This window comes from Coffea eugenioides, chromosome 1 (assembly GCF_003713205.1).
Source record: "Coffea eugenioides isolate CCC68of chromosome 1, Ceug_1.0, whole genome shotgun sequence".
Classification (NCBI taxonomy): domain Eukaryota; kingdom Viridiplantae; phylum Streptophyta; class Magnoliopsida; order Gentianales; family Rubiaceae; genus Coffea; species Coffea eugenioides.
In genome coordinates, this window is record NC_040035.1 from 43,693,103 (window position 1) to 43,720,591 (window position 27,489).

At 38.6% G+C, this 27,489-nt stretch overlaps 1 protein-coding gene across 1 annotated transcript; it reads left to right on the forward strand.

The window, feature by feature from the left end:
- The first annotated feature begins 1,125 nt into the window (after positions 1-1,125).
- Positions 1,126-27,462, forward strand: LOC113762770 (helicase protein MOM1). The gene is made up of 20 exons (XM_027306359.1): positions 1,126-1,241; positions 1,817-2,368; positions 2,764-3,250; positions 5,970-6,054; positions 6,881-7,023; positions 7,346-7,539; positions 7,682-7,812; positions 7,914-8,186; positions 9,319-9,459; positions 11,580-11,831; positions 12,130-12,270; positions 12,377-12,670; positions 12,930-13,103; positions 15,139-16,042; positions 16,192-16,397; positions 17,557-17,661; positions 21,010-22,608; positions 23,513-25,204; positions 25,287-25,512; positions 26,209-27,462. The coding sequence occupies exons 2-20, from the start codon at positions 1,825-1,827 to the stop codon at positions 26,964-26,966; spliced, it is 8,349 nt and encodes a 2,782-aa protein (XP_027162160.1). The 5' UTR covers positions 1,126-1,241; positions 1,817-1,824; the 3' UTR covers positions 26,967-27,462.
- Positions 27,463-27,489: the final 27 nt, after the last annotated feature.

Genomic DNA, 27,489 nt, shown 5'->3' on the forward strand with positions numbered 1-27,489 from the left:
CGGCACCTCCCTTGCTCGGAGCATCCGAGGCTTGGGGGGCTTATTGAGGATGCTCACCTCGGCCATCCCGAGTGGCCGAGGTGAACTCACCTCGTCCCTCATCAGAGCTCATCCGTGTCCCGGGCATCATCCCTGAGCTCGACCTCGGCCGTTTCCCTAGCCTACTGTGTAGCCGACCTCGGCACCCCCACCTCAGCTGCACGCTGATGATGTCAAACCATCTGACATCACCCAGGACCAGTGCTTTATCTGAAAAGCACTGGAGGCACTTAATGGCACCTGCACAATACTCCCCGTCATCATGCCCAGGCAGTTACAGTGTCAGAGTCAGACCTCCTGACACGGGACAGAGCCGTAATGACCAGAGGGTGGGTCCCACCAGCATAAGCCCTCCGCTTTGTCCTCTACTCTCCCTCTATAAATACCCCAGACACACTCCCAACAAGTAAGCATACACTGTTCATTTGCTCATACTCTAGCATATTTCTCGTTCTCATACTAACTTGATCGTCGGAGTGATCCCAGGGGAGAAGCCCCGCCATTCACTTCGGACAAGGAGGTCGACTTCGGACACACGAATTCACCTCACCTCATCTCAGAGAGGACTGATTCAGGTCGGCTTACTTATCCACCAAAAATCGCCTCTTCACTTCGGACTTACGAATTCACCTCACCTCATCTCGACCAGGTCGGCCACCAAAAATCGCCTCTTCACGAAGCAATTTATAGATTTTGTGAACATAGGAAGTGAATCACTGCTGATCTCTAATTAAAGAAATAACGTGCAATTAAACCTAAATAGAACTTTGCGTGTATTATAATTCTATTTCTAACCTTCTGTTCCCATTTCCTACATTACCCACCCAAAAATAAAAGGAAATAAGGGTATAATAGTTATTAAAATATTCACCCATGGAAATAAAATGAATTGTCTACTTTTATCCACCCAAAAATAAAAAGAAACCAAGGGTATAATAGTCATTACAACGTTTCGCTTCCTTTAAACAATGAAAACCGTCAAGGGCAAAAATGGAAATAAAGAATCCTGCACCGCCGCTGGAACACCGTAAGAGTCCGAGGTATGACGAGTTCAGCAGTTGTTTCATTTGTGTGTTGCATGGCCGTTCTTCTACCTTGGTAAGCACCGAAGTAAATTCACGAACATCGAGGTACTGCTAGAAACCAGGGTTTTTTTCGGGAGCCGTGGATTCAAGAATCTAGGGTTTTCTTTAAACCCAGAGGTAACTAAGAGTGCTTCTTGGTATTGCTAGTGTTAATTCTGAGCTTAATTAGTGTTTTTAAGCTTAAAATTTGCACTAGGGAAGTAGGATTGGTTGGAATTTTGCTTTGCATTTTCAGCATTTTCCAAAATTTCGTAATTTCTTTTTTTTTTTAGGCAAAGAATTTGTAATTTCTTAACTTGGAAATCAAATAATGTTAACAGGATTTGATTTGGCTTTTGGAAATTGCCCTAATAGTCCTGCATTGTGCTATCACTTCGTTCTTCGTTCCCAAGTCTTGAAGTATTAGGGCACCAAGCTAGAAGGAGCTGTTCTACAACCATGTCCTTTTTCTTTTTGTCAAAGAAAGAAGTTTTTTAGGTAGGAAGGGGAGGTGAAAATTGTAATTTAGTGAGGATTTGCATAATACTTGATTGAGATTCATTGGTTTTAGTTTATAGGATTATGCTTAGAGTGCATTCGGGAAGAGAGATCTGTACCACTTGCTACTACCTAATTGTAAAGGCCCTTAATGTATTTGTCAATTTTGTTTCGTATTTTGGAATAGTTAAGCTGAACAATTTAGTGGTTTGCAGCTGAAAGGATGGCTAATGATTCTCGCTCTAGGCAGAGAAATAAAGATTTTGAGGGTGACAGTTCAGGTAAAAGTATGGATAGCGGGGAAGGAACTTTGAACTCTGGCACGTTAAAGGTTGATGCTTCACGTTTAAGGCAGACAACTCAGGGTGCATCATCCTCAGGACAAATGACATCGAGCCCATCAAGTACTAGGAAGTCTGAACGACTTGAAAAGCGGATGCCATCAACACCTCTTCCGGTTATCAGGAAATCTGAGAGACTGGAGAAACAGAGCGCCCCAAGTCCTTTAAGAAGGTCTGACAGGAGTAGAGCACTTGGTTCATCAACTTCATATGGATCAAAGAGCTTGGAGAAAGTGTCCAGTTCAGCGGACAGAATGAGCAGGCGGGAAAAGAAACAGAAGAGCGTAAAGCAGTTGACGATGGGAACTGAAAACGTCAACCATGGTGAAAAATGGAACCAAGAATCTTTTGGTGTAAAGAGGAAGAGAATGGATGCTCGCAGTTACAAGGATTTGTTCAAACGAAAACAAATATGTTCAGCATCAGGTAGGCAAATTTCTCATGCGAGGCCCTCCACTTAACATTGTGATGACTGTTGAAAACTTAGAATTTTTCGCACGGTATATTTTTCCAGTATCTATGTTGGATACAAGCGTTTAAATTCATGCTGCATAAATGTTAGTGTCTATAATATTAATTCCAATATCTTGAACTGAGTGGAGAATGAGCTTGCTAATTTGGTCATTGGTATTAATCATAATGTATTTTATGATGCATTTTAGATGGTTGAAAGCAGTTTGTAGTGTATGTTATGATACATTTGAGATGGTTGAAAGCAGTTGAATCATAATTCATATAACTTTTGGCTGCTTCTGGGTGGTAACAGGCTGATTTGGTTGACCTGCATGTCTTCCTTGTTTGTCATTGTTTACTGCATGCAGGTAGGGAGGACGAGTTGGAAAGACATGACCTGTTGCCTCAAGTTGATAGTGGTGGTAACATGAGTTGTTTAAAACAATTAGAGGACAAGAATGAAGGACATGAATGCGGTATGAGGGTCACAGAAGACTCGAGAGAAAAACCTTTGGAGAGAGCTGTCTCAGGAGCTGCATTTGGTTTGAAAGATTGTGATGCCAAGATCTCTGAGCCCAATATTAATTCTACTACTGGAAATTCTCAGATTCCTGAGATGGTGACGTTGACTTGTATGGCGAGTCCACTTGGTTGTAATACTAAGTTGGAAAGTGGTGCCCGATGCATGCAATCAGAAGAAAAGGGGTCTACAATTAATGTAGCGCCTGATGTCACAGGAATCCTTGTTAGTAAATCTGTCTCTGCTCTGGTTGCCGAGTCTGATCCTGCAGCATCCGGGGAGAATGATATATATGGCTTTGTTGGGAACTGTGCTGTCTGCTGTAAGAGGCGAAGGTGCTTTGATCCTCTCTCTTTTTGTTATAAAGCCTTGCATATCCCGATTTTCGGGGATCAGTTGTTTCATTTCAAATTTTTTGAAATGCTCTCAAATGAGGTTATTATCATGCATCAAGTGTGCACTTTTTTTGTGTGTATATTGCTATGTTTGTATTGTTTAGAAAATTAAGGGCATTGCTCCTGGTCTTTCATCGTTTAGACCTAAATACCAATATAGTCCTGTGCATATTGACCATCTTCCTATCAAGTGAATCTTTTGAGAAAGGAGCCTGATTCATCTCTCTAATAGATACTGATTTATCCAAAAATTTAAGCATTCCTAGTTTAGTAGTCACCTGATGTATGTCCTTCTCCTTTCCCAGTGCATTCTATACTAACTTCAATCCAGATGGGATGGGGGGTCAATTTCGAGCCTTTTACAAGCACTTTTTCCATCTCTCTCAAAGTCTCCCATTCTGAGATGTGCAACCCAGATAAACAAGTGTCACTGGAGCAAATCCTCCATATTTGTCTTAAAAAATCTTTCCCTTGCAATCTTTGTTTGGGTTTTGTTAAGTTTTAGTTTAGAATTATCCATCTGTTGCAGTCCCCTTCTTTACGTGGTGTTTCACTCCTCACATTTAACGAGCATGTTTTCTCTGAATGAGTTATTTGTATAACAGAGTACCAGTTGGATAATCCCATTTTACGGTGTAGGTTGCTGTGCTGTCATGGTGCTTGGTCTTACTGTTACATCTTTTGCTTTGGCTTCCTAAGTTGCTGTTGGAAATAATGATCCAGAATCTCTTCTTTACATAATCTCTCGTTCCAGGATCTGCTTGATGTCATTCTGAACTTCAAGTAAACAGAGCTGAAGTTCTTCCTATTGCTTTTTGATGCTATTAGATGCTGCTAAGCCAATGGAATTGTCAACCTCTTGTTCTTTCGAGTTATCAATCTTTTCTCTTGTCAATGCCCTTTACCTTAGCTCGGTTATACGTGCTGATAGGTTCCCAAGGTCATGGACTTTCTTCAACAGCTCATCAGTATAGTGAATTTTCATTACTGCTCCTTTGAATGCCACATTGTTGCTTATCCCTGTGGTGCAGACTTTCCAACCATTTACAGAGTCCTTTGTCTTTTTCTCCCAATTAAGGATGCCATAGGTGTTAGATTACTGGAGAGCACTTTGATGTATTATCTTGTTTCTGGAGGCTGAAAGAAAATTTCAGCAATTCCTCATATATAAAACTTAACTCCATATAGGGTTGAAAGAATTTCTCATAAGTGGAAATCCTAACTTCTGATACTACTTTAGTTCATCTGAAAGAGCCTTATGTATCTACCACAGCAACGTACTTCAACACTTTATTAAATTATAACGTGTGTTTAGAAAATATATTGAGTGTGTTTGGATAGTAGATTATTTGGAATAATTTTTTGAAAAAAATACCGTAGCACATTTTTGATGTGATGTATGTGAGATAAAAAGGTGGTTGGAAAATGTGTTGATTTAAGTAAATAAAATTGTCAAATAAACTACAATCCAAACAAATTAAAATTGTAAACTGGCAGGTGGATGGCACAATAAACTTTGGACGAACACTTGTCTTCATGGTCTTCCTAGTCATATATTTTCAGGGATACCTTTTGGCAAAACAGTTTCTTCATGATCTGTCAGTAGTCTTACTTTTCATGAGATGTCCTTTCTAGCTGTATTATAGGCATCATATCAACTTTTTTAGCAGCCCATCTGTTAAATAAAGGCAACCATGCATGGAAACTAGCTGCCACCATCATCGAGGATTGCCGAGTGTTCATGGATGTTTACTCAGACAGGAATACTGGAGTTGATTGTCCGGCTAAAATGGGTTCTTTTAACCAGGTTTTCATAGTGCTTGATGTACCTTCATATGTGATACAGGTTTTAGTACAGGATAGCATTTAGCACAGCCATCTAAGTGTGCATTTTCCTTGAATGAGTACAAATGTATCTTTAACTCTAAATGGTGTATTTCTTACTAAGTGTGATTTTGGTTGACTGAGTACAAATCTATGGTGAACTCTTGCTTATGTATTCATCATATATGAAAGGCTTTAATAAGCTTGTAAATTTACTCCATCTTACTTGTAAGGCTTATGCTTGTGTTACTGAAGATGATAGGTGTACCTTTCTTAATTAGGTTTTTTGTGCTCTTGATCTGTTATTATATATGCAATTAAGTATGCTTGAGGAAAAAGTAAAGGCAATCAAAATTTCTTCCTTCTTTTATTACTTGGAAAGAAGAAATTGAGCTAATTCATGTTGTTTTTGGTTGTGAGAGGGTATTGTTTCTCTGCATTGTCGGACCTGCCTGGTTGTTTCTTTATTCTTGGATCATATTGCTGATTCAAAGGCAGTCAAATTTTCTCTTTTCTTATCATTTGGAAAGAAGAAATTGAGCTAATTCATCTTTTTTGGCTGTAAGAGGGCATTGTTTCTCTGTATTGTCAGTTCTGCTTGATTGTTCTTTTATTCTCGGATCATATTGCTGATACATCTTGCAGTATGAAAATTTTCAATTTTTCTTCAAAATGCAAGTTACTGGTTATCAGTAGATTTTATGCTAGGCTGTACGGTATCTAAAGCAAGAGATAATGCACAATGGAAAAGTTGTTGGGTGCTACTGCTATCTATCTTTGTTTTTCCACTGGCTTTGTACATCCAGGACCCATAGTATATCATTTTTTTTGGCAGGTCAGATTATGATTCACCAAAAGAGGAACTCTGTTCTTGCGGAGCTACTCTGAGCTGTACCTCAGGTGACATCTCAAGAAATAAGGTTAGTTTGTAGTAATGTTATGAATTTTGCTCTATGGTCATAATAGCACAACATAACAGATGCATTGCTTTATTCTGAATGTTATTTTACCGTAATTGCTGTGAGAAAGATGAACAAAAAATTTTAAGCATAAGCTTAATTGCCAAGGCTGATAGTTAAAATTTGCATGCTATCACATGGTTTTATCTCATTAAAAATTGGCCAATTTCTTTTCACTCAATTTGGTTGGTCAAAAAGGAAGTGTTAAGGGATTACATGTAGCTTTTGCGAAGCTTGGGGCCCAATTCTTTTGCATTCAGCTCTTTGCATGGTACATGTAGCTCTTTTGCGAAGCTTGGGGCCCAATTTTTTTGTCAAGCACATGACTATATAGTAAGCTACCTGGTTAAGTGAATTTACTCAATTGCATAGGCTCCTTATATGATGATTTGAGATGTCTTTTGTTTTAGCTGTAGTTTAACACCCTCAATTGCACTGTCATGCTGTTCTGATCAGTCATTTGCTTCTTTTATTCGTAAGAATGAATTTAACTTCTGAACTTAATTGTTAAGTTATAATTCTTGGTGTTTTACATGGGAAATTGCAGCTTAGGTTCTCTTTTCTCTCCTTTAATTATGGTCATTATTTTTTTGGTACATCATTCTTCCTGCACTCATGCTATCTTTTTAAGCCACGTTGTTGATGGGAGTATTTTACCATGCAAAACTTTAACGTGGATGTTTGTATAAATCGCTATTGCAATGTTGTCCACTTTTTGTTATACACCCATATGCTATGATCTCATTATGAGTGATGATTTTCTTTTTTTGACTCCGTAAAATTTTAGGATAGTGGAAATCTTGAAGCTGCCTTTAATTCAGAATCAGTTGGGAGACACAATTGCATTCCAAGATCAAAGGAGACTCTTTCAGTCACCAAGACTGATGTTCAAAATGTGTGCGTGATGTGCAAGAAGGGCGGAAAGCTCCTGTGGGTAAATTATGCTTTTATGCTTTTATGCTTTTATTGTTTAGACAATTTGGGAAAATGTCTTGGACTAGATTGCATCTGATACTTTTTCTTTTGTGTGGGTATGTCCCTTTTTGCGCCTTTTCAAGCTTAATTTAGATTTGTTGTGGTTTCACCTTGTAGTAAGGGGGTTAATGTGTTTGTACTGCTGCTTATGGGGTACCCTTTGACACTAAAATAGATTTGCTTTTTATTGCTTTAGCAGATTTATTCCTTCTCCTGTGATTTCTGTTTGACCTTAGAAGATGCCTCAGACTGTGTGACGGTTTTGCTTACTTTGTAGGTTCTGCGCTGGAGAAAGTTGTAGAAGATGCTACCATGTATCTTGTCTGGATCCTTCTTTAGTTGATGAAACACCTGGAGTCTGGCACTGTGCATTCTGTGTTAAGAAGAAGATAGAATTTGGTGTCCATACAGTGTCAAAAGGAGTAGAGTCCATTTGGGATGTTAGAGAAGTTGTAGTTTCAGATATGAAAGGTCTGGTCTGATTCCTTTGTTTTAACTTGCTTCGTGGGACAAAAATATTTGGCATGATGTTCAGAAATGATTTCTATTACTTGACTGTGATTTATTTAGGAATTATTCTTGTTATGCCAATTTTGTCTTTATTGCTTCTCAGGAATACGTAGGCAGAAGCAGTATCTTGTTAAGTATCAAGGTCTTGCTCACGTTTACAATCATTGGGTATCAGAAACATTGATGCTTCATGAATCTCCTTCTCTGGTTGAAAAGTTTAATAGAGAGCATCAGGTCAATATTTTCATGGCTTAAAGTAATTGGATCATTTACTCTGCTTAAAAGTTTACTATACTTTGTTCGGGATATATGGTGATTCTATTTTTGGGCTTCAGATTGTTACATGGAACCCAGAGTGGAGGTTGCCACATCGTTTGCTTAGAAAGAGACGTTTAATGTCCTTTAGTCATCAGGATGAGTATCCAAGTTCAAATAATGATGCTGTTCCCTATTGCCAATTTGAATGGCTTGTCAAATGGCGTGGGCTTGATTATGAGCATGCTACATGGGAAGTTGATAGCATGAAGTTCCTACATTCACCTCAAGGGCAGAGACTTGTGAGAGAGTATGAAATTCGTCATCAGAAGACAAGAAAAGTGTCTGACAAGGTGACTTTAATTACACTGTTAAATGTGCAACGTACTTTAAATTGTTTTAAGTTGATATATTGTTTAGTGCTTGTTGGATCAACAAAATGCCTGTAAATTGGCATGCTGGGCATCAGTATTTTCTTTATTTTTACCTCCTTTCTTGAGAACTTTCTTGCTGATTTGGATCTAAGTTCTTTCTGACGCTGTCCATCACTCAGAGAGTGGATCTTCATGTGGGTTGCATTTTCTCTTTAGTTTGTCTGGGTATTTTTTTTAAAGAGCTGGAGGATATTTGTCTCAACAAGTGATTGGATGTTGAGCTGGATCATGGATGCATTAACTTTGGCCTTTAGTTTCTCCTTAGTGGAATGTAGTCCCAGAAACTTTAGTAAAATTTGGAGGTTTCACCTTGATATGGCGTGCCAGGTTCCTGGATGCATAATTGTGTTGAATCTGGTTTGGGGATTATCATCGGTTCTCCCTCAACATAAAGTTTTAGTATCCTCTGGTCTCCACCTAGAAATACATTCTAATTTCCACTTAGGGTATTTATTGTTGAAAAGTATGCATATAAATATGCACACACAAAAGAGGAGTTTCTTAAGTGGGGAGTCTTTATGGCAGAGACTTCTACGCTTCTTGCTTTTCATATCCTGGTTACTATTTTGCTTTGTCCTAAAATAATTGTTATGGTTTAAAAATGGAAATATATAGAGCTCAACTTTCCTATTGTACCCTTCATACAATTCCCCAAAAAAAACGTTTTAGCGATGTTCCTTCAGTAAATAAGGTTACAAATCATCTTCATATTTTTGGTAGTTGTTCCTTTTCTAATATTCCATGTTCAACTAACATAACATTGGAGTTTGAGGGGCAATAATGGAAAGAGTTGCATTGGTAGTTGATATGTTTTGATCAAAGTTACTTTTTCTAAACTTTGTGCAAAGTTGACCATGACATATAAAATGGGATGGAGGCTGTATGTTACTAACTGCTCTCTATTTCATCTATTGAGATGCTTATGTTCACTTGTCATTGTACCGTAAGTGAGTTTTGTGGCAAAAATTTTTTGTGGTGAAAATATGAAGTGTAAAGAGTTGTGTGCGACAGAATTGCAATTTTCATTTGTCTTTGCTTGCTGATACTGCAGAGTGCAAAGGGAGCTTTTACTGAACTGCAGAAACTTCCAGCAGGAGGATCATTTAGAGCTGATGACAATATGTTAAACAATGTGAACAAGCTGCGGGAGTTTTGGTATAAGAACCAGAGTGTTGTTGTCTTTGATGAACAGGTGAGCTTGTTTGACAGCTATGCTCAAGTTTCTTTCTTTCTGCTTCTTTCATTTTTGCTGTTTTTAATCTTTTTTTGCATTAGGGCAGTCCACATGTTCGCCCTGCCTATGAAATTTCAGTGTCAGTGTCAGCTACCTGCTTTCATGGCTGTGTTGTCACATGCAAATTTGGACCAGATGAAATTTAATGTTGCGCATACATAATTTCTTTTCTGGTTCCATTTGCTCAAGTCACAGATCTTTAGCCTAAATCTTTAAATAGTTATGTTTTTGTTTGAAAATCCAACGGATGTGTTTACAAGTGTCCCTTTTCTGGTAATAATAGCTGCCTTGAGGCTTAAGGTGTTAGCATGGGCCTGCTCAGTTGTATGATTGGAACATTTACCTAACCTTTGGTTGCGAGAAGAAGTGTAGGAAATTGAAGGGAGTTATTTTCTTTTTACAGGGTGTCTTGTTGTCAGGAAGGCAGTAAAAGTTTCCTGCATTTTCCTGCAACTTGTGTCCTTTAAAATTTGCAGTATTTTTTGGGAAACTGGTTAACCATACATAAGGATGTTAAAAACTACAAGTATACCATAACAATTGTAATTGCAGATTCTCTGTCAGATTTTCTCTTGTTAGCAGAACACACACCTCTAATAAAAGAATATTAGCTGTTGCTCAAAAGGCAATTTGATTTTAGAAGTAATTTCAGAGGGAGGGATTTTAGTAATATTTCAGCAACAGTACGGAGTTCTTAAAGTAGTCATATTCAAACTTTTTATCAAACTTATCATTATCTATTATATTATAGTTACAAAAGATAAAAGTTGTGCCTCAAAAGAAGAAGCTGTTCTTGTTTGCTAACTTCTTAGAAAGAAAACTTCAGACTATGAATTTCTTTCTCTTTTTTTAAGTACACATGAACTGCATGAGTAGAGTAGATGTGAAACTGTGAGGATGAGACCAAGAACGTGATGCAACAACAGACATCTGAATGACTATTCATTACCATTCATCATTAGGGGTTGCATTAACTTAATTGCTGAATAGGCATTGAATGCACGTGAAATTTTCGGAGTTGATACATCATTGATTTGATTCAAGTACTGCTGCAACTGTTTTAGGTCTGTATTATTTCCTCCTGGTTGTACAGAACGGTAGAAAATGTCTGATTAAAAAACTTACAAGTTAATGTTTATTTTTGGTTAGTGCACTTTTTAGCTTCATTATATTTTGAAAACAACATTATTCGAAGCTAAATAGGCGATTAAACTTTTGGATGTTGACGTGTCAATTGTCTGGTAAGGAAGAGCTGGCTACTGCAATTGGTTTAATTGATCCATCCTCTTGAAAGTTGCCTATTTGGTTGATTTTGTGATTTGTTGATTGTTGATTAGAATTCAGGTGCATAGGTCTTTATTGTGTCTTTACTTTTATTGAGTGAGTTTGTGACTTTTGTCTGTTGTACTGCTATTTGGAAATCATTTGTCCTTTCCTTTTGATAGTCCTTTAAAATGTGTTAGTGAATATTTACCCATCTATTCTGTAGAAGAGTGAATTTGCTGTAAGTTTCTGGATATCTGTAAGGCACCTAGAGCTTGCTTGTGCTCTATGCTGCTTTAGAGCTGGCATGAGAGTAGATGTGTTGTTTTCTGTGGACCAACATTAACCTACTGTGTGGTATTGTAGGTAAACTATTAGCAATTTTATGGTATTTTGGGTAATTTTTTAGTAGCCACTTTTTATTTATTTATTTTCCTTTCTTGCAATGAGGAAATTCATGGAAAATGTTAATTCTATCAATGAGATGGAGTTGAGGTGGAGGTTTAATTGTTTTTCTTGATGTCATTGAAAATTTGGGTATAAGTCTGAAGGTGATTTTCTCCGTTGAAAGCTAATGCAGTATTATCATGCATATGGATTATTTGTGCACTTACTGTGTATTGAATGTGGTGCTTGATTGTCTTTGATGGGAGTCTCAATTGCTTCCTGTAAACTAGTATTGCTGCTACTTTCAGTATCTTTATTGCAGTTTGCTGTTAATGGATCATCTTTGTGTCTCGAGTAGGAAGGCTGAACTTTTGGCATTTATTTTTCCTCAAGAAAGCTAAGATGTAGCATTGACTATGTCTTTGCAGGATCAATTGGAGACTGTGATCTTATTCATCAAAGCATTGTCTGAACATCATCAGCCTTTTCTCATTGTTACAACTTCCGCTGCTTTGTCCCAGTGGGAAGTTGAATTTATGCGAATAGCACTGTCAGTTGATGTCGTAGTTTACAGTGGAAATAGGGATACCAGGAGCATCATCAGGACACTGGAGTTCTATGATGAAAGTGGTGGTATATTGCTTCAAGTATTGTTATCTACTATGGAAATTGTTAGTGAGGTATGGTCCTGTTTCAGTACATTGCTGCACAATCTTTTAGGCCACAGAACATTTAGATGATAATTGGTTCTGTGTCCAATTTGTTAGTGATCAAAAAATTTTTGGGGATTGAGTTCTACTACTTTAGGTTGTGGCAGCAACTGAATATTCTGTGTAAGATTCTTTGCTAGTCAGATGTTATTTTTACAGTATAGATGGGGTGTTGGGAATGTGGGAAATTTTGTGTGGAAGAAAAAGTGCTGGTACAGTGATGGGTTTTATGGTCTCTGATTTGTGCTGGTTATGCTATTGGCTGCAGGATTTACAAACTTTTAAAGAGATTAAATGGGAAGCAGTTATAGTTGATGAGTGCCAATCAAGGAGTATGAACACAAATGTGGCACTTATTAAGGTGCTTCAAACGAATGTGAGGCTGCTTCTTTTTAGCAGTCAACTAAAGGTACTTTTCTCCTTTTAGCTTTTTCTAGTTGTTTGATTCGTGTGGAATGTGAAGGAGATTTAAGAGAGGGAAATAAAGGGGCTGTAAAACCTTCCAAAATGCGCAGGATGTTGTAGCTGAGTACCAGTATGTGTTGTCATTGCTTGATTCTTCTGGAGATCTGAAGTTGAACCTGAGTGATAATCTTGTTAAACTGAAGGAGAGCTTATCACATTTTACAGCATATGGAAGCAAATTTGAGTCTTCTAAGTTTGTGGAGTACTGGGTCCCTGTTCCGATATCAAACTTGCAGCTGGAGCAGTACTGTTCCATGCTACTTAAAAACACTATTGCTCTTTGCTCTCCTTCAAAGAGGGATGGTGTTGGGGCCCTCTTAGATATTCTGAAGACACTTCGGAAGGTATACACAATCGGTTTGCAGCTTTGCATATAATTTTTTCTGTGTTTTACAGTACACAATGCTATTTTCATCTATGTGTTTGCATTGATGTTATCTAGCTCGAATATGCTGTCTTGGTTCTCTTTAAGGGAACCTGTCTTGATTTCCTCTTTTACATCTAATAATTAGAGATGGTGTGTTAAAAACATATGTAGAATGTTTCTCTTCTTACAGTTGAACTGGAAATATTTTAATTTTCATTTCTGGTTTTCCTTTACAGTGTTGTAGTCATCCCTATACTGTGGACTTGTATACTAAAACCTCAGTCATTAAGGGACTCCAACCACCTGAGATGTTGGATGTTGGAATAACGGCTAGTGGCAAACTACATCTTCTCGATCTGATTCTTTCTAAGATTAGAAGACGCAAGCTTAGAGTTCTCATCCTTTTCCAGGTATATAATTTGTCTATTCTGTTGACATACAATTGTGGAACTTTCTGTCTCCAGGAAATTATTTTTTTGTTGCTACTGCCACTGCTGCTGCTGTTGTTGAATTTTCCCTTTTTCTTTCAAAGAAAATTTTTTTTTGGGGTGAGGGTGGTTGGAGAGGAAATAGCAGGCAGGGAATGGTAGTGACTAGGATTGAACCCCTTTTAAGACAGATCGATGGCGGTGGCTATATTTGGTTTCAAGCACATCATCCTGATTGTTGGATGTTGTAATCTAAGGAAACGGCAGTTGTTTGAGGATATGTCTGAATTGGAAAATTTTCTTAGTGCAAGAAAACAAGTGAACCAAAAGTATGACAAAGAAAGAGGAGCTCATATTTGTTTTCCCTCCTATTATTCCTACTTACCTTCCAAATGGTGAATACCTCATGTCATTTTCTTTCCCTTCTTGTCACCGCAAAGAGCGTATAAAAAATTTTCTGCACATTTTGGGATCAGTAAAACCTGCCCCTTTTCAAAGTGCAGTTGCATTTGCAATGCCATCCCATGAACAAGAAGAACGCAAAAGGAGATGAGGAATTGATTCCTTTGATTTTGTACTTATATCACATGGAACTTTGGGAGTGCCTACCCCTTGCTCTGCTTTGGTCCAGCATTTGTGATGATACACCTTTAAGTGCTGATTCTTTTGGTTTGCTGAGGAATAAGTTTGTCTTTAGAGACCAAAAAAGGGGTTGTCTCTAGGGTCTGTCTCCTTCAAGTTCGGCAAATTCTTGTCCATAGATCCTTAAATATGAAGCCTTTTATCTTTGTGAATGATGCAAATTCTTTGAGAGGTTGATTTTTTCTAATTTACATCTTCATTCATGATTCCCTCAAGTGTGAAAGGTGTTGAAGTAAATTTTGTGGGGATAAAATGGTGAAGAATTATTGTAATCTTGTTTTTTTCTCAAGACAGATTTGTTATTCTATTAGATCCGATCTAGTATGCATGGCTTCTTCCTAAAGCTAGTTGTATACAACCTTCCCCTTGCTAGTTAAAATCCTGCTGTCAGCATTGAACCTTGATCTTCTGATTTTGGTGGAAGTATAAAGAACCTTCAGTTTTTCGTATGAGCGAATTTTTGGAAGTGGTAACATAGCTGAGGCAAAGCAGGATATGGAGACTTTGGTTGAAAAATATAAGAAGATTAAGTGCTTTCTCTTACAATTTGGCATTGAAGTCATTCTGTAAGATAGTTAAATTCTATTTTAAATTCTATTGGTGGCCCTCTAACAATCTTACCTGTATTCCCTTTTGAATTGGTGGTTGACAGGAAGGAATAGCTGTAGTTTATTTTGGAGCATTATAGTAAATTAATGTGGTTGTTTGTCAAGCAGCAGGTGTAATAATCTGGAGTATACATACTAGTATCTCGGATTTTATTTTCTTTGGAGTGCCAGGTGGACTGTTGAGTATTTCAGTAAATGTCATCGCATGTGGTCACAGAATCTGTGTGAACTCTTTTCCCATTTGATTTTTTTGGGCCAAATTTTATTTGTACTATATGGGACATCTGGATCCGTGAGGAACACATTATTTCTAGGGTTTGTCAATTAATGTTTATTAGCCATTCTTTTGATGCTTGTGTCTTAGGTTTCTTGGGCCTTTGACTTTCTTCTACTTGGGGAAGTGTTGAGTTATGGCTGCAACTGTATTATTGTGGTGCAGTTTCATTTGTTAAACTTCAGATCTCTCTCTCTCTCTCTTTCTCTCACACACACACATGTGCATACGTGCAGACATTCTTTTATCATTCTTTTAATGGTCTTTCACATGCATGAAGATATACACATGGAGGGGAATTGGAAATACATTCTTTTTATTTGAAGTTGAAGGAGGATTCATTGTGTTTGCATAGTGTATTGTTGCGCCTTTTACTGACAGCTTGCATTCTTCTATGGGGAATCATTTTCAAGCATATGCATTTTGGGATAGACCTGTTACCTTCTTCTGTCATGGCTTATAATTTGCTTTTGTTTTCCCCTTCCAATGATAGTCAAATGGCAGTTCTGAGGGAACACCTATTGGAAGCATATTGGAAGATTTTCTGGCTCAAAGGTTTGGACAAAATTCTTACGAGGGTTTTGGAGCAACTTTTGACATAATGACAAAAAGACAGGCTACTATGGACAGGTTCAACAGTAAGGAAGGCGGAGAGTTCGTGTTTTTGTTAGACATTCGGGCTTGTATGCCAAGCATCAAGTTGTCAGTGGACATTGTTGTCTTGTTTGATACTGACTGGAATCCTGCAAATGACATGAAGGCTCTACAACGAATTTCCATCATTTCACAGAGTGACCAGATCAAAGTTTTTAGGCTCTATTCATCGTATACTTTAGAAGAAAAAGTATTGATACTTGCAAAACACAACAAGAATGTTGAAAGTAACTTGCGAAGCTCAAGTCGTGCTACTGATGACACTCTTCTCATGTGGGGTGCCTCATACTTGTTTAGGAGGTTGGACAATTATCATGCAGAAAAGAGCACTGCATCTGCTGCCGATGTTTCATCTGGACAACAGCGGCTATTGGATGATATTGTTAAGGATTTCATGGCCAAACTTCTCGATGTTTCTAAGAACAACAATGAACATGATTCTATAATTTCAAAAGTTTTTCATAGTGAGGGTGTTTACCATTCAGATTGTTTGTTGCTTGGGGAGAGAGAGGTTAAGTCAACTGATGGAGAAGAACGCCAGATATATTGGAAGAAGCTGTTGGAGGGACGGAATCCTCGGTGGAAATTGTTGCCTGGATCAACTTTGAGAAGCAGGAAGAGAGTTCATTATGCTGAGAATGATGAACCTGCAAAGAAGCACCAGAAGGTGTTAGATGGTTCTGATTCTCCATCTTTTCAACCTGAGGTTGAAGAGAGAATTCAAGCTCCAGGATCAAAGGCAGGTAAATGTTAAAGGAAATGCTCACTGTCATACTTGATAAATCGAAAGCTTTTGTTTACTTAATCTTCTTTACTCCATCCTAGTTAAGTTGTTTCATCTCTTTGATTGGTGAGAGGGTCTATACTTAAGCAGAAGCATCTGTGTCTGCAGCTGCCAATCAATCTGAGTCTTTGCCAATATCAGTTTCTTGTACATTGGGCAATGCAAACAAAGCTATTCCTCTTTCTGGTGAGAATCCTTTCTCACATGAGAGTGACATGGCTCATCTTGAAGAAAGAACACCAAATGAACAGAAGAGCCTTCATATTCTTCTGAGAGCAGAGATGGCTAAACTTTGTGATGTTCTAAAGCTTTCGGTAAATATCACATTCTTTTCCCATTTTTGTTGTTACTTTCTTTTTGGCATATATGGGGCATGGATTGGGCTTAGGAATGAGTGAGCTGCTACGGGCTGGGATGGATGATAAGAAGTATTAAGGCTGGATAATGTTGAATTCTACTTTTAGTAAACTTTTCTCCACTTTTTGTTGTTCATTGATATTTGGATTTTAGGAGTTAAGGTTGATGACTTGGGTAGTGCTTGGATAGTGAAATGCTTTATGAAGATTTATAGAAAGCAGAATGTGATTGTTTGAGTACCCATTTCTTTCTTATTATTCTGAGAGATTACTTGCATGTGATGGGTAGTCATTGGCCTCTAATAATTTCCTTTTCCATTTTTTACTATTATAACTCATTCCCAAAATTATATGCTATCTTTGGGAGGTGGTTTGTAGTGCAATGCTTAGATTAAAAAACCTAGGAATGGCAGCCAATTTTATACAAAAATGAAAAATGAAATCATGTTTGTTGATGTAAGAATCTAGCAGAACCTTTTGCAGTGTTATTAAGGTGTCAACTGGACATTTTGTTTGAAATTCAAGCTTGTTTCTTCATCTCGGTTTTGCCTATATGAAGACTTGTGGTCAATGGCATTCCTATGGTGGGAACGGGAAGCAGCTTGATTTGCTTCAGAAAACTTTTCATGCTTGCCTCCAGTTGCTGATTAATGTTTGGTAAATGAACTCTTTTAGCTGAGGCAGTTTCTTTATAGTCTTGAAGATGACAGCGCATGGTAATTTACTATACATTGGAAAAATGGAACTGCGCAATCTCTGTGGAGCATTGTGGTTTGCACCTCCAATTATATCAACTGCACGCACTAGTAGTATGCCTATTCTGTTATCTGGGATGCTGATTCTGTACTAGTGGGGAAATTCAGTGTTGAGTACTGCCACGAATTTTCCATTTTTAACTTATGTCCATCAGTGACAATGCTTCCTCTAGTCTAGTTGAAGCCAATGGTTACTTTCCATGTTATTCTCCTATGCAGATCATTATTTGTCTTGAACTGAAATGTCCTTGCTGGTTAGACAAGTATGTCCAAGCACCTAGTATGTCTAATTCTGATGTTTGGCTGTTTGAACTGCTGTTTTTGTGCAGTCTCTAATGTGGGGTCCACTTCTCTAAATGCAGAATGGTGTGAATTCTATGGTACAAAACTTTCTGGAATATGTCATGGAGAATCGTCATGTTAACAAGGAACGAGCCTCTATCCTACAGGCTTTTCAGATGTCTCTGGTTCGTATTTTCTGCCTCATCTATCTTTTGTGTCGTGCTCTAGACTGATCATTTATTCGTCATTCCCTTAGATGATACCTAAGTGGGTTCACTATTAAAAGAACACTTATCCTAAGTTTCAACTGTTGCAGCCTAGTTTGTTTATGCTTAGTGACACAGATTTACATTACCCTAATTTTTCAAATTATTCTGTGGAAGACATTTCCAACTAATTTTATGGTTGGGATATTTAGGGCTTAATAGTGCAAGAGAAATTGCAGAACGATTTTTTCTTTTTTCGGGGCAACATTTTATTGAAATGCAGGCAGCTATGCATCCCACCTTTCCACACCCATCTTCAAGGAAGATGATTTACTCATTCTTCTTCTAGTCTTCTAGGGACATTTACGTGGGCTGAGAAACTCCTCTTTGCCACCCACACTTCCCTCTTCCCACCAAAAGATTGAGAGGGAAAATATCCTACAAGTTTAAGGGTGATGCTTCAGAATGATGAATTGGGTTCAGTATCCATGGATTGTAGATTTAGTTGCCATCTCTGGTTTGCCTTGAGTTCAGTTTGTTATCTTAACAATCCACTACCCGTGGTAGCATTAATTGGGCAACCCATTTCCTCTTTTTTAGGCAGGTTTTGCTGATTTATCAATCTCTTTTGTACGTTGCAGTACTAGAAGTTGAAAGAAAGGAATGCTCAGTTCATAGTCCTCATAGGCTTTAGTCCTGTAGTATTTTCTTATTACCCTTGCATATCTTCCATGAACTAATCAGCATGCCAAGATCATAACATTGTCAAATATCATCATATTAGCTAGTGTCTTAAATATTACTTGTTCTAATTTCCTAACAGTCTTACCTATCAGGCTGGTTATGAAGAAGACAGGCGCAGTTATTTATGAATGTTTGACAATTCCTTGGGTTTTTATGGAGTCATTTCCCTGAATGCTTTCTTTGGTTTAATTAGCTACTAAAGTGTGTAATGTTGATATGCATTGAAGGTCATGCAATTAGAAAGATTCGGTACCATGAGAGTTTGATTTTCTGATATCATAATTACTCAATGAAACAACTTGACGTGCATATTAAGTAGAAGCTTTCTTTACACAGTATTACTTTGCATGGTCTTTCTTTCTGCAATATCTGTTGATATACAGTTGTGAATCAGTTGGGGGTTAGGAATGTAAAGTAGAGACCCTTAGAGGATCGCTTTTGGTCTCATGGCATGAATTAGGGTGGCATTTGGTTCAAGGGTATGAGAATCAGGATTTGGAATCATGTCCAATTTTTATGTTTGGCGAATGGGTATGGGGTTTGAAATTTTGGAATGATTTCTAAAAACTTGGTAACTCTCATTCCCGAGTAAGTTGGGAGGTTTTGTCAAATCCTCCATCTGATTCCAAAATAAGTTTTATTAAACCTTTTTTTGGATCAATCACCTTCCCTTCTCTCCCCTCTGACCGACTCCTTCCTCCTCCCTTTCCTCTCCTCCCCCCCCCACCCCCAGTAAACCCATTCCTCTTCTCTCCTTCAAAAATTCCCCTCTTCTTACCTCCAGTATGCCCCTTTTCCCTCCGATTTCTCATCCTCCATCCACCTTTAGCATTGACCAGTCTTCCCTTCAACACACCACTTCTCACTTACTGTCAAGTCATCCCCAATCCTTACCCCAATTGACTTCTTCCTTCTCCTTGTGAAATCAAAGTGATGGCTCATAGCAACATTGAGTTGTGCCATTAGGTGGACAATATTTGGGGCTGCTGGAGATTAAATCTTGATGGAGGATGGAAATTGCTATTTGGTTCCTTGGATAATTTTTGGATTTTTCTACTCGTGTTCCAAGTTCCAACTATTGGCAAGGAGAAACGTAAAGACGAACTTGCCAAATCTTCTATTTGGGAGTTTATGCTGTTGATTGGTGATTGGAGAGTAAAAAACCAAAAAAGGCTCAAGATTGATATAAGCAGAGGAAACATACTGTGAAAAGAAAAAGAAAATATTAATTTTGAGTCCCATTCCAATGGATTTTGTACCAAGCACTAATAATTACAATGATCCCAGTCATATGTACCCATGCCGATTCTCTTTATATCATTCTGTTTCCAATTCCAATTCTGGAGCTTGAATTAAACACCCCCTAAGAAGATCCATGGCAGTATTCTGAAGATTGACATTAGTAAATTGAGTAGGTACTCCTCTCTATTCTTATCCATCACTTGCTTGGATTTGCTAACAGTCGAGCACTTCCATGGGTCTATAGATTCCCTCTGCTCTAAGTCTGTCTCGTTAAAATAAGTGGCTGTGTCATCTTATTGTAGCATTAAGCAATTTTATCCTAGCGCTTGTATACCAATGATTTGAGCCAATTTAATTAATTTTACAGCTGGACATATGCTGTTGATATTTACTGACGCAGCACAAAAGCTTGGTAGGCACAACAGCTTTGTAGAAAAGCTTAGATATTGAATGTCACCGAACTTATAATAGCAACTTGGAATAGGATGGGAGAATATGCTTGAGAAGGTGAAAACCGATTGGTAATTCTAGGAATCACTCCTAGGAATCTTTAGGCATCACACCTAAAGTTGGGATGTATCACACAACCCTAAGAAAGACGTTAAGTCTGCAGGAAAATTTTATTAATGACCAAAAAACTGACTTCTCTTTGTGGAGAAGTGGTTATTTATAGACCTTAGAACAAAGCTCATTCCAATCCTAATTAGGACTCCTAACTAGAATAGAATTCTAGTAGAAAGCTAGAAAGCAAGCTTTCTTATTCCCTATAACAACTAAAATACTAATTACCAAAAATAACTACTAAACAGAAAATTACCATAAACATAAAATTCCTGCAGCTAATTCAAATTACTAAAATACCCCTGCAGGCGAAAATCAGAAAATAAACTCCATAAAATTCAAACCAACTCCCAAGTTGGTTCCTTGTCATCAAAAGCATGCCAAATCAATGCTTGGGCATTCAACACATCCTTCCCACGTCTCCTATAAACCTTAGTGGATATTTGCCACTTATCTCTATCATTTACTGTTTGAGATTTTGATTGGAAGTGACATTTTTATGCTTGGGCACTTTGTGAAGACATTCTTTTGACCATAATGTGATATAGTTATTTATCATGGTATCATTACATAGAACTACTCTGAATGCACTTAGCATCTCATAGTCGGCCATCCAGTGGCTTCTGAACATGCAGAACTTTTGTGGAGAAGTAATCTCTTTTGCATGCTCAGCTGCAAGCATACAAATTTATTGAAGTTTAAAGAAGGCTGATGAGTGTCAATGTTTTTGCCTCTGGGAATGATTATAATAATATGATGTTGCATTACTTTATTTTCCAGTGTTGGATTGCAGCTTCAATCATGAAAGAAAAAATTGAACGAAGGGATTCTCTTAATCTAGCGAAACAGATATTGAATTTTCAATGCACCAAAGAAGAGACAGACATAGTTTATGATAAATTACGGCCATTGAAGAGCACATTTTTGCAGCTTTTAAGAAACAAGAATGGTTTAATGCCTTCAAAGAGTGTTGTATCAGCTTCAGAAGATGTTACAGAACAGTCACTAAAGGCAGGGGAGCCACCATCAGAGTTTTTTAAGCTGCAAAATGTGAAAGTTGAAGTTGAAGAGAGCTCATTTAATCTGGAACCTTCCCAGTGGGGAACAATAGATCAGTTAACAGTACATGATGTGGTTAGAAAGAAGTTCAAAAAGTTTCAGAAGAAACGTAAAGACATGTTAAAGCTTCATCAAAAGCAAGAGGAGGAAATTCAAAAGTTCCACAAAATGCGAGAGCAGACGAGGGTACAATTAGAGAATGAACACCGGCTGGAGTCAGCTTTCATACGCACAACATACAATCAAACTGCAATGGAGATGGATAAGCTTAAGATAGCAGACAGTGAATTTGAGAAGAAAATTCAAGAGCATGAATGTATCATGGAGATGCAACTTAAACAGCTTGAGGCAAGGCATGCAGCTGCAATTGAAGAAGAGAGTAAAAGAGCTGCTGATTGGTTAGCCCAGATGAAGTCTGGCTTGAGCGAACAGAGAAATGTCAATGAGCAGCATATGCATGGATCTGAATATTGTGAAATGGGGTCTTCTGAGGGTTCTGGACGTATTACTTCGATGTGTCCTGAGAATGAGGTCCATCATTCTAGACCTGATTTGGGAGAACAAAGTCCAGATAGAATAGTGCATGTAAGTCGAGGTAGTATTGTGATAGTGTCTCACATACCAGTGACTGCAGCAGATGATGCTACTGGCTATAGTACACAATCTAAAACAGTACCCATTGCAGTGAATTCAGTCTCAGATGAGGCATTAGAGATTGTGGCAGCTGAAGCATCATCTGTTACCAGAGTTGACCAGTCCAAAGAATCAAGTCGCACCTCTAACTTTACTCCTGAGGTTAACGCAAAGCATGCAGGTTCTTGTAGTGTTCCTGATGAAACATCACCTGTTTTGCTGCATCCAACTTCTGAAAAGGCATCAGAGACTATACCAGTTGGCACATCATCTTTTATCAGATTTGATCAGCCCAAAACAGCAGAATATTTATCTCAGACATCCCAGGAGATTACTCCTAATTGTTCCTCTAATGGAGCTGAGGAGATCGTTTGCATTAATCTAGCTACTTATAATGGGCAAAATACTCGTGAAATTTCATCAAGTGGTCAAGATTATGAGATACCTTCAGGGCTGCCTAGGACAGCTGGATCTGAAATTGGGAATGCCTGCACTTCAGAAATGGGTGCTCTTCTCGAGTTTAATACAGAAAATGGTACAGGAAATTCAATAGGTTCTGATGTCAGGGGGAACCAGGAAGGTCGGACTCATAACTCCATTTGCGGAACTGCTCTCTCTGGACAAATGCAATCAGTAGATCTAATTATGGTGCAAACATTTCCTCCTCCAGAATCGCCTACACAATGTGTACGTAACAATTTCTCTAGCCAAACCCTCTCAATTTTTTTCTTTTTAACAAAATCCATTGCAGCATTGGAGGTGCAATGAAAGATGTTTTCCTCAATCAATTTTGTATAGGTGTATTTAATATTCATGATTGATTTTAATTGATTTTTATTACATGGATTAGTTTTGATTTATAACAGCCAACAGTTTTCACAGTTAAAATATTAGTCACCTATTTGAAAATAGATTTAGTACTTAAAGTATGTTTGACAGGAAAGTGAGATTTGTTGCAGTGTTCAAGTTAATTGAAGAAGATGTGGTTTGCAACTTTTGGTTGTAGAGTGCACTTAGATTGACAGTTTATGTTATTTTATAGTTAAAAATCATTCAGTCTTGAGTATTCTGAATGTTATGTTGGCAATTGTCAAAGAAGGGAAGTTGAAAGTCTATTTTGGAACCGGATGAGTAAGTAGTGTCATTGTATGTGAATTAGTTCGTCTCTGCTTTCAATGACTTTTTGGACTGGATGAGTTACTAGTTTCATTTTATGTGAATTAGTTCATCTCTCCTTTTACTGACTTTTTGGAAATGGATGAGTAACTAGTGTCATTTTATGTGAATTAGTTGATCTCTCCTTTTACTTTCTGCTACATTTAAATTTCTGTCTTATGTTCTTTGTTAGGTTGAGATTTGTTGACATTATCACAGTTAAGCTGATGTATGTATCATAGATTAATAAGTATTCGACAATTGAAATATGGGCCTTTGTCATTTGTCCGGTTGTCTAGTGTTTTCAGTGCTGTCAAGAAGGTAGTTCAAATGTGGTCTAATATGGATATTATTATTGGGAGAATGTTAAAGTTAGATATTAAATTGTTAGGTGATGCATGATGAAATTCCTAATATGGATTCAGCTTATATGCAGATTGAAGACTTGCCAATTGCAGGAGATCTGAACACAGCAGTGGGATTGGTAAGCTCTACACCGCTTGAAGCTGGATTAAACATTCAGTTAGATTGTGATGCACAATTAGCTGCAACTAGTGAGCCGTTGCAGCTGGCTTCCAGTTCTTCATCTCCTGAACAAAGTCAACCTGCTGCTGAAGCCGTTCACCAAGTTCCAATTGAAGGGAGTAATCCTCTACAGAACTCTGATGCTTCTCCCCAATTCTTTGAGCGGTCGGCGAATCTCTCTCATGAAGCTGTTTTGCTGGCTGGGGAAAACTTGGTGCAGCTGGTTTCTGAATGTTCACCTTCCGTCTGCAGTCAATCTACTGCTGCTAATGCTGTTGGCCAAGCTCATACTGAGACTTCTGAGGCTTGTATTGGAGAGAACTTGGTGCACCCAGCTTCTGATTTTTCTTCACGTGTCTGCAGTCAACCTGCTACTGCAGAAGCTGTTCAGCAAAGTCATGTTGAAGGGAGCAACTCTAGACAGACCTCTGACACTTCAACCCAATTAGTTGAGGAATCACTGGAGCTTTCTCACCAAGCTCTTTCTCAGGATGGAGAAAACTTGGTGCAGCTGGCTTCCCACCATTCATCTCCTGTTCGTAGTCAACCAGCTTTTGCTGAAGCTGCTTACCAAAATAATGTCGATGGGAGCAACTCTGTGCAGACCTCTGAGGCTTTGACAGTGGATCGCTTGGTGCAGCTGGCTTCTAATCTTTCATCTCCTGTCTGCAGGCTGCCTCCTATAGCTGAAGCTGTTCATGAAGGTCAAATCGAAGGGAGAAACTCACTGCAGGGCTCTATCCAATTGGTTGACACATCTGCTGAGCTCTCACTTGATAATGTTCCCCAGAACTGTGAAAACTTGATCCATCCCGCTTCCAATAGTTTTACTCCTCTGTATAGTCAACCTACCATGGCTGCATCTGTTGATCAAGGCCATATTGAGAGGGCCAACTCGCTGCGGATCTCTGAGGCTTCCAATCTTTCATCTCCTGTCTGCAGGCAGCCTGCTATAACTGAAGCTGTTCACCAAGGTCAAATTGCAGGGAGCAATGCACTGCAGACCTCTGAGGCCTCTATCCAATTGGTTGACAGGTGTGCAGAGCATTCACGTGATGATGTTCCCCAGAGCAGCGAGAACTTTGTCCATTTTGTTTCCAATTGTTCATCTCCTCCTGTGTGTAGTCTTCCTTCTGCAGCTGAATCTGTTGATCAAGGCCATATTGAGACGGGCAACTCGTTACAGACCTCTGAGGCTTCTTCCCCTGTGGTTGAAGGGTCAGTGCTGCTTTCTCAGCTAGCTGTTTCTCTGAATGGGGAAAACTTGGTGCCACCTCCTTCAACTGAAGGCAGATCAGGCTTAAATTTACAGACAATCAATGGAACTAATCATGACTGCAGTGCGGAGCTGTCTGTGGTGTCCCACAATAGCGTGGTTCCAACTCAAGTGGTTGACAATGCAGCTGAACTCATTAACCAAGCTCTACAACAATCCAGGCCTAACGTGGCCGTAGCTGAAGGATCAGCTCACCTTTCAGTACGTCAACCGCACCATGTAGCTTCTTCGAATCTACCTCTACCTCTTCAGGTTGACCCACTTCAAAATGAATTGGAGAGGATACGTAAAGAAGTGGAACAAACTACTACACTTCATGATAGCACGGTAAAGTTTAAGCTTGCTTCTTGGTTACTGCACGTGTAGAGCAAAATCTTTTTCATGACACAGCTTTTTTGGCATTCAACAGAAGCTGCGGTTTCAATCTGAATGTGAAAAGGAAATAGAGGAAATGATTGCTCAAATTCGTAGCAAATATGAAGCAAAACATAGAGATGCTGAGACAGCATTTCTGTTGAAAAAGACTGAACTGGATACAAACCAGAAGAAGGTTCTTATGAACAAGATATTAGCTGAAGCTTTTCGCTCTAAATGCTTGGATCTTAAGCCTTCTGCGGTTTTATCGATGCAGCAAGGTACTGAGCTTTTGGCATGTCTTGATATGTGTGAAATGTTACAGCCCTTGTTTTATGTGTGGGGGTTAATACAGTATTAAGCACTTAATTCAACCATTGTAAAGTTGGCATTCTTGTTTGGCATTTAGATCTTGCATTGGCACTTTATGTTTGCAATGCTAATGTATCATAATTTTGTACTAATGTATGGTTAATTGCTCTGGAGTCAAAATGTTCTTTAGAGTATTAGAAACTTTGGACTAATCCTTCAAGCTGCTTGATGCTCCTCCTGCCTGACCGAGGAAGACACTTCTCAAGTAGAAAATTAAAAAAATTGCTGATTCAATATCTAAACTGCTGATCTTCAAGTGTATTTGCGGTCAAATTTATTCCTTGATCTAAGTTTGTAACACTTGACTCTTTTAAGCTTAAAGTCAAGGATATGCCACTGAACGTTAATTTTGCTGCATTGACTGAATTACTTTTATCTTCTTTTGTAATAAGAACTTTTCTATGCGGCATATCCTCTTATTATTTGGTAAAGTATTTGAGTGTGATTTTCCAAGACAAACTGATTTGGAACTTTTCAAAGATGAAAAATGCCACTAGTGCTGGACCTTTATCTGAACTATTAATTGGGCTTTTCTTTTCGGGGATTTTTTTTTTCTATTTTTAGAAATTTTGAGATCTAAATTTAGTACATGTTCTTTTCCGCAGGTGCTCCTGTCAGTTTCATTCAGCGGGTGAATCAGTTATCCTTGCAGCCTACAGGGAGACATCCCTTTGTTGCTACCTTGTCTCCTGCTGGCCTACCTTCTGTGAGTCAACAGACTGCAATGCCACCTGTACAATCTCTTCATCGTTCTTCAGGACTTTTTCCAAGTGTTCCTGCAAGACCTCCCCAAATCAGTGCCATTACCCCTTCTACTGGTGGTGTTCGAGTTAGTGGAGAGAAACGTGCGCCAGCCCCACATCTTCAACCTTTCAGACCACCTGGTTGCACGTCTGCCGCTGCTAGTAGCTCGTGCATTCCCGGCAATATTCCCAATCAACAGGTGCCAATCAACTTGCCTGCAAGATCTGTGTCACTTCCCCCTGTTCCAAATCAACAACCACTGCCATTGCCTTCACAATTCTTGCTGCAACAAAACCCCTCACCCCCAACCCAACCAACAGCTGCACTGCAACCGAGCAGGATCAGTCAAGCTGTTTCTAGTAGTAGGCCTTCTCAACCTGAAAGTGGAGTGCAGCCAGGTTGTCATAACCCCAGTCAATCTGCGGTGGAGTTGCTCATGGATATTGATAATCAAGCTGGTGGCCACCTGCCTACTATATTGCAGCACTTAGCTGGCTCTGGTTTAAATACGAGCATGCTAGATCCATCAGTCACCAGAGCACCGGGTAATGTGGACCGTAGCCTAAAACTTCCAGCTGTAGCTTCTGATGTTGTTTGCTTGTCTGATGATGAAGACTGACCAATGTAAAACGCATGTATTGTTGCCCACTGGCAAATGCACATCTTTTGCCAAGTAACCTGTCTAGTGTGTTTTCAGTGGGACGTTTGATCATGTCCCTCTATAAAATGGAATGGAAGTTGGGGTACATGTTCAGCTGACAGCTTTCCATAAGAGCTCTCACTAATCCTGTTAGTTTACAAATGACAGTTGCATATGACTTGTTAACAGCTAATAAACGATTTGCCAACAGTATGTTTTGAGATCTAAAGGCATGCGAAGGAAGCTTATTCGTTAATTCAGTCATTTGGGATGGAGCAACTCTATATTTTAAGGTCCCTGTATATATTCCTCTGTTGTTTACATGGGTAGCGTTCAGTCCACCTTAAGATTGACTTTTTCCATGTATCCTGAGGTATACATATGTGTAGACGGAGTACATTTTTTTTCTTTGTTTGCAAGTTCGTCTCATACTCAGCATGAATGAATCCATTCCTCTTCATCGGGGGTTGTACGATTTCCATTCCTCTTCACCTGAATAGAA

Coding starts and splice junctions, on each gene's coding strand:
- LOC113762770 (XM_027306359.1), top strand. CDS start 1,825: ATGGCTAATGATTCTCGCTCTAGGCAGAGAAATAAAGATTTTGAGGGT. Junction 12,671..12,929: donor TTCTGAAGACACTTCGGAAG/GTATACACAATC, acceptor TTTCCTTTACAG/TGTTGTAGTCATCCCTATAC. Junction 25,205..25,286: donor CTACACTTCATGATAGCACG/GTAAAGTTTAAG, acceptor GGCATTCAACAG/AAGCTGCGGTTTCAATCTGA.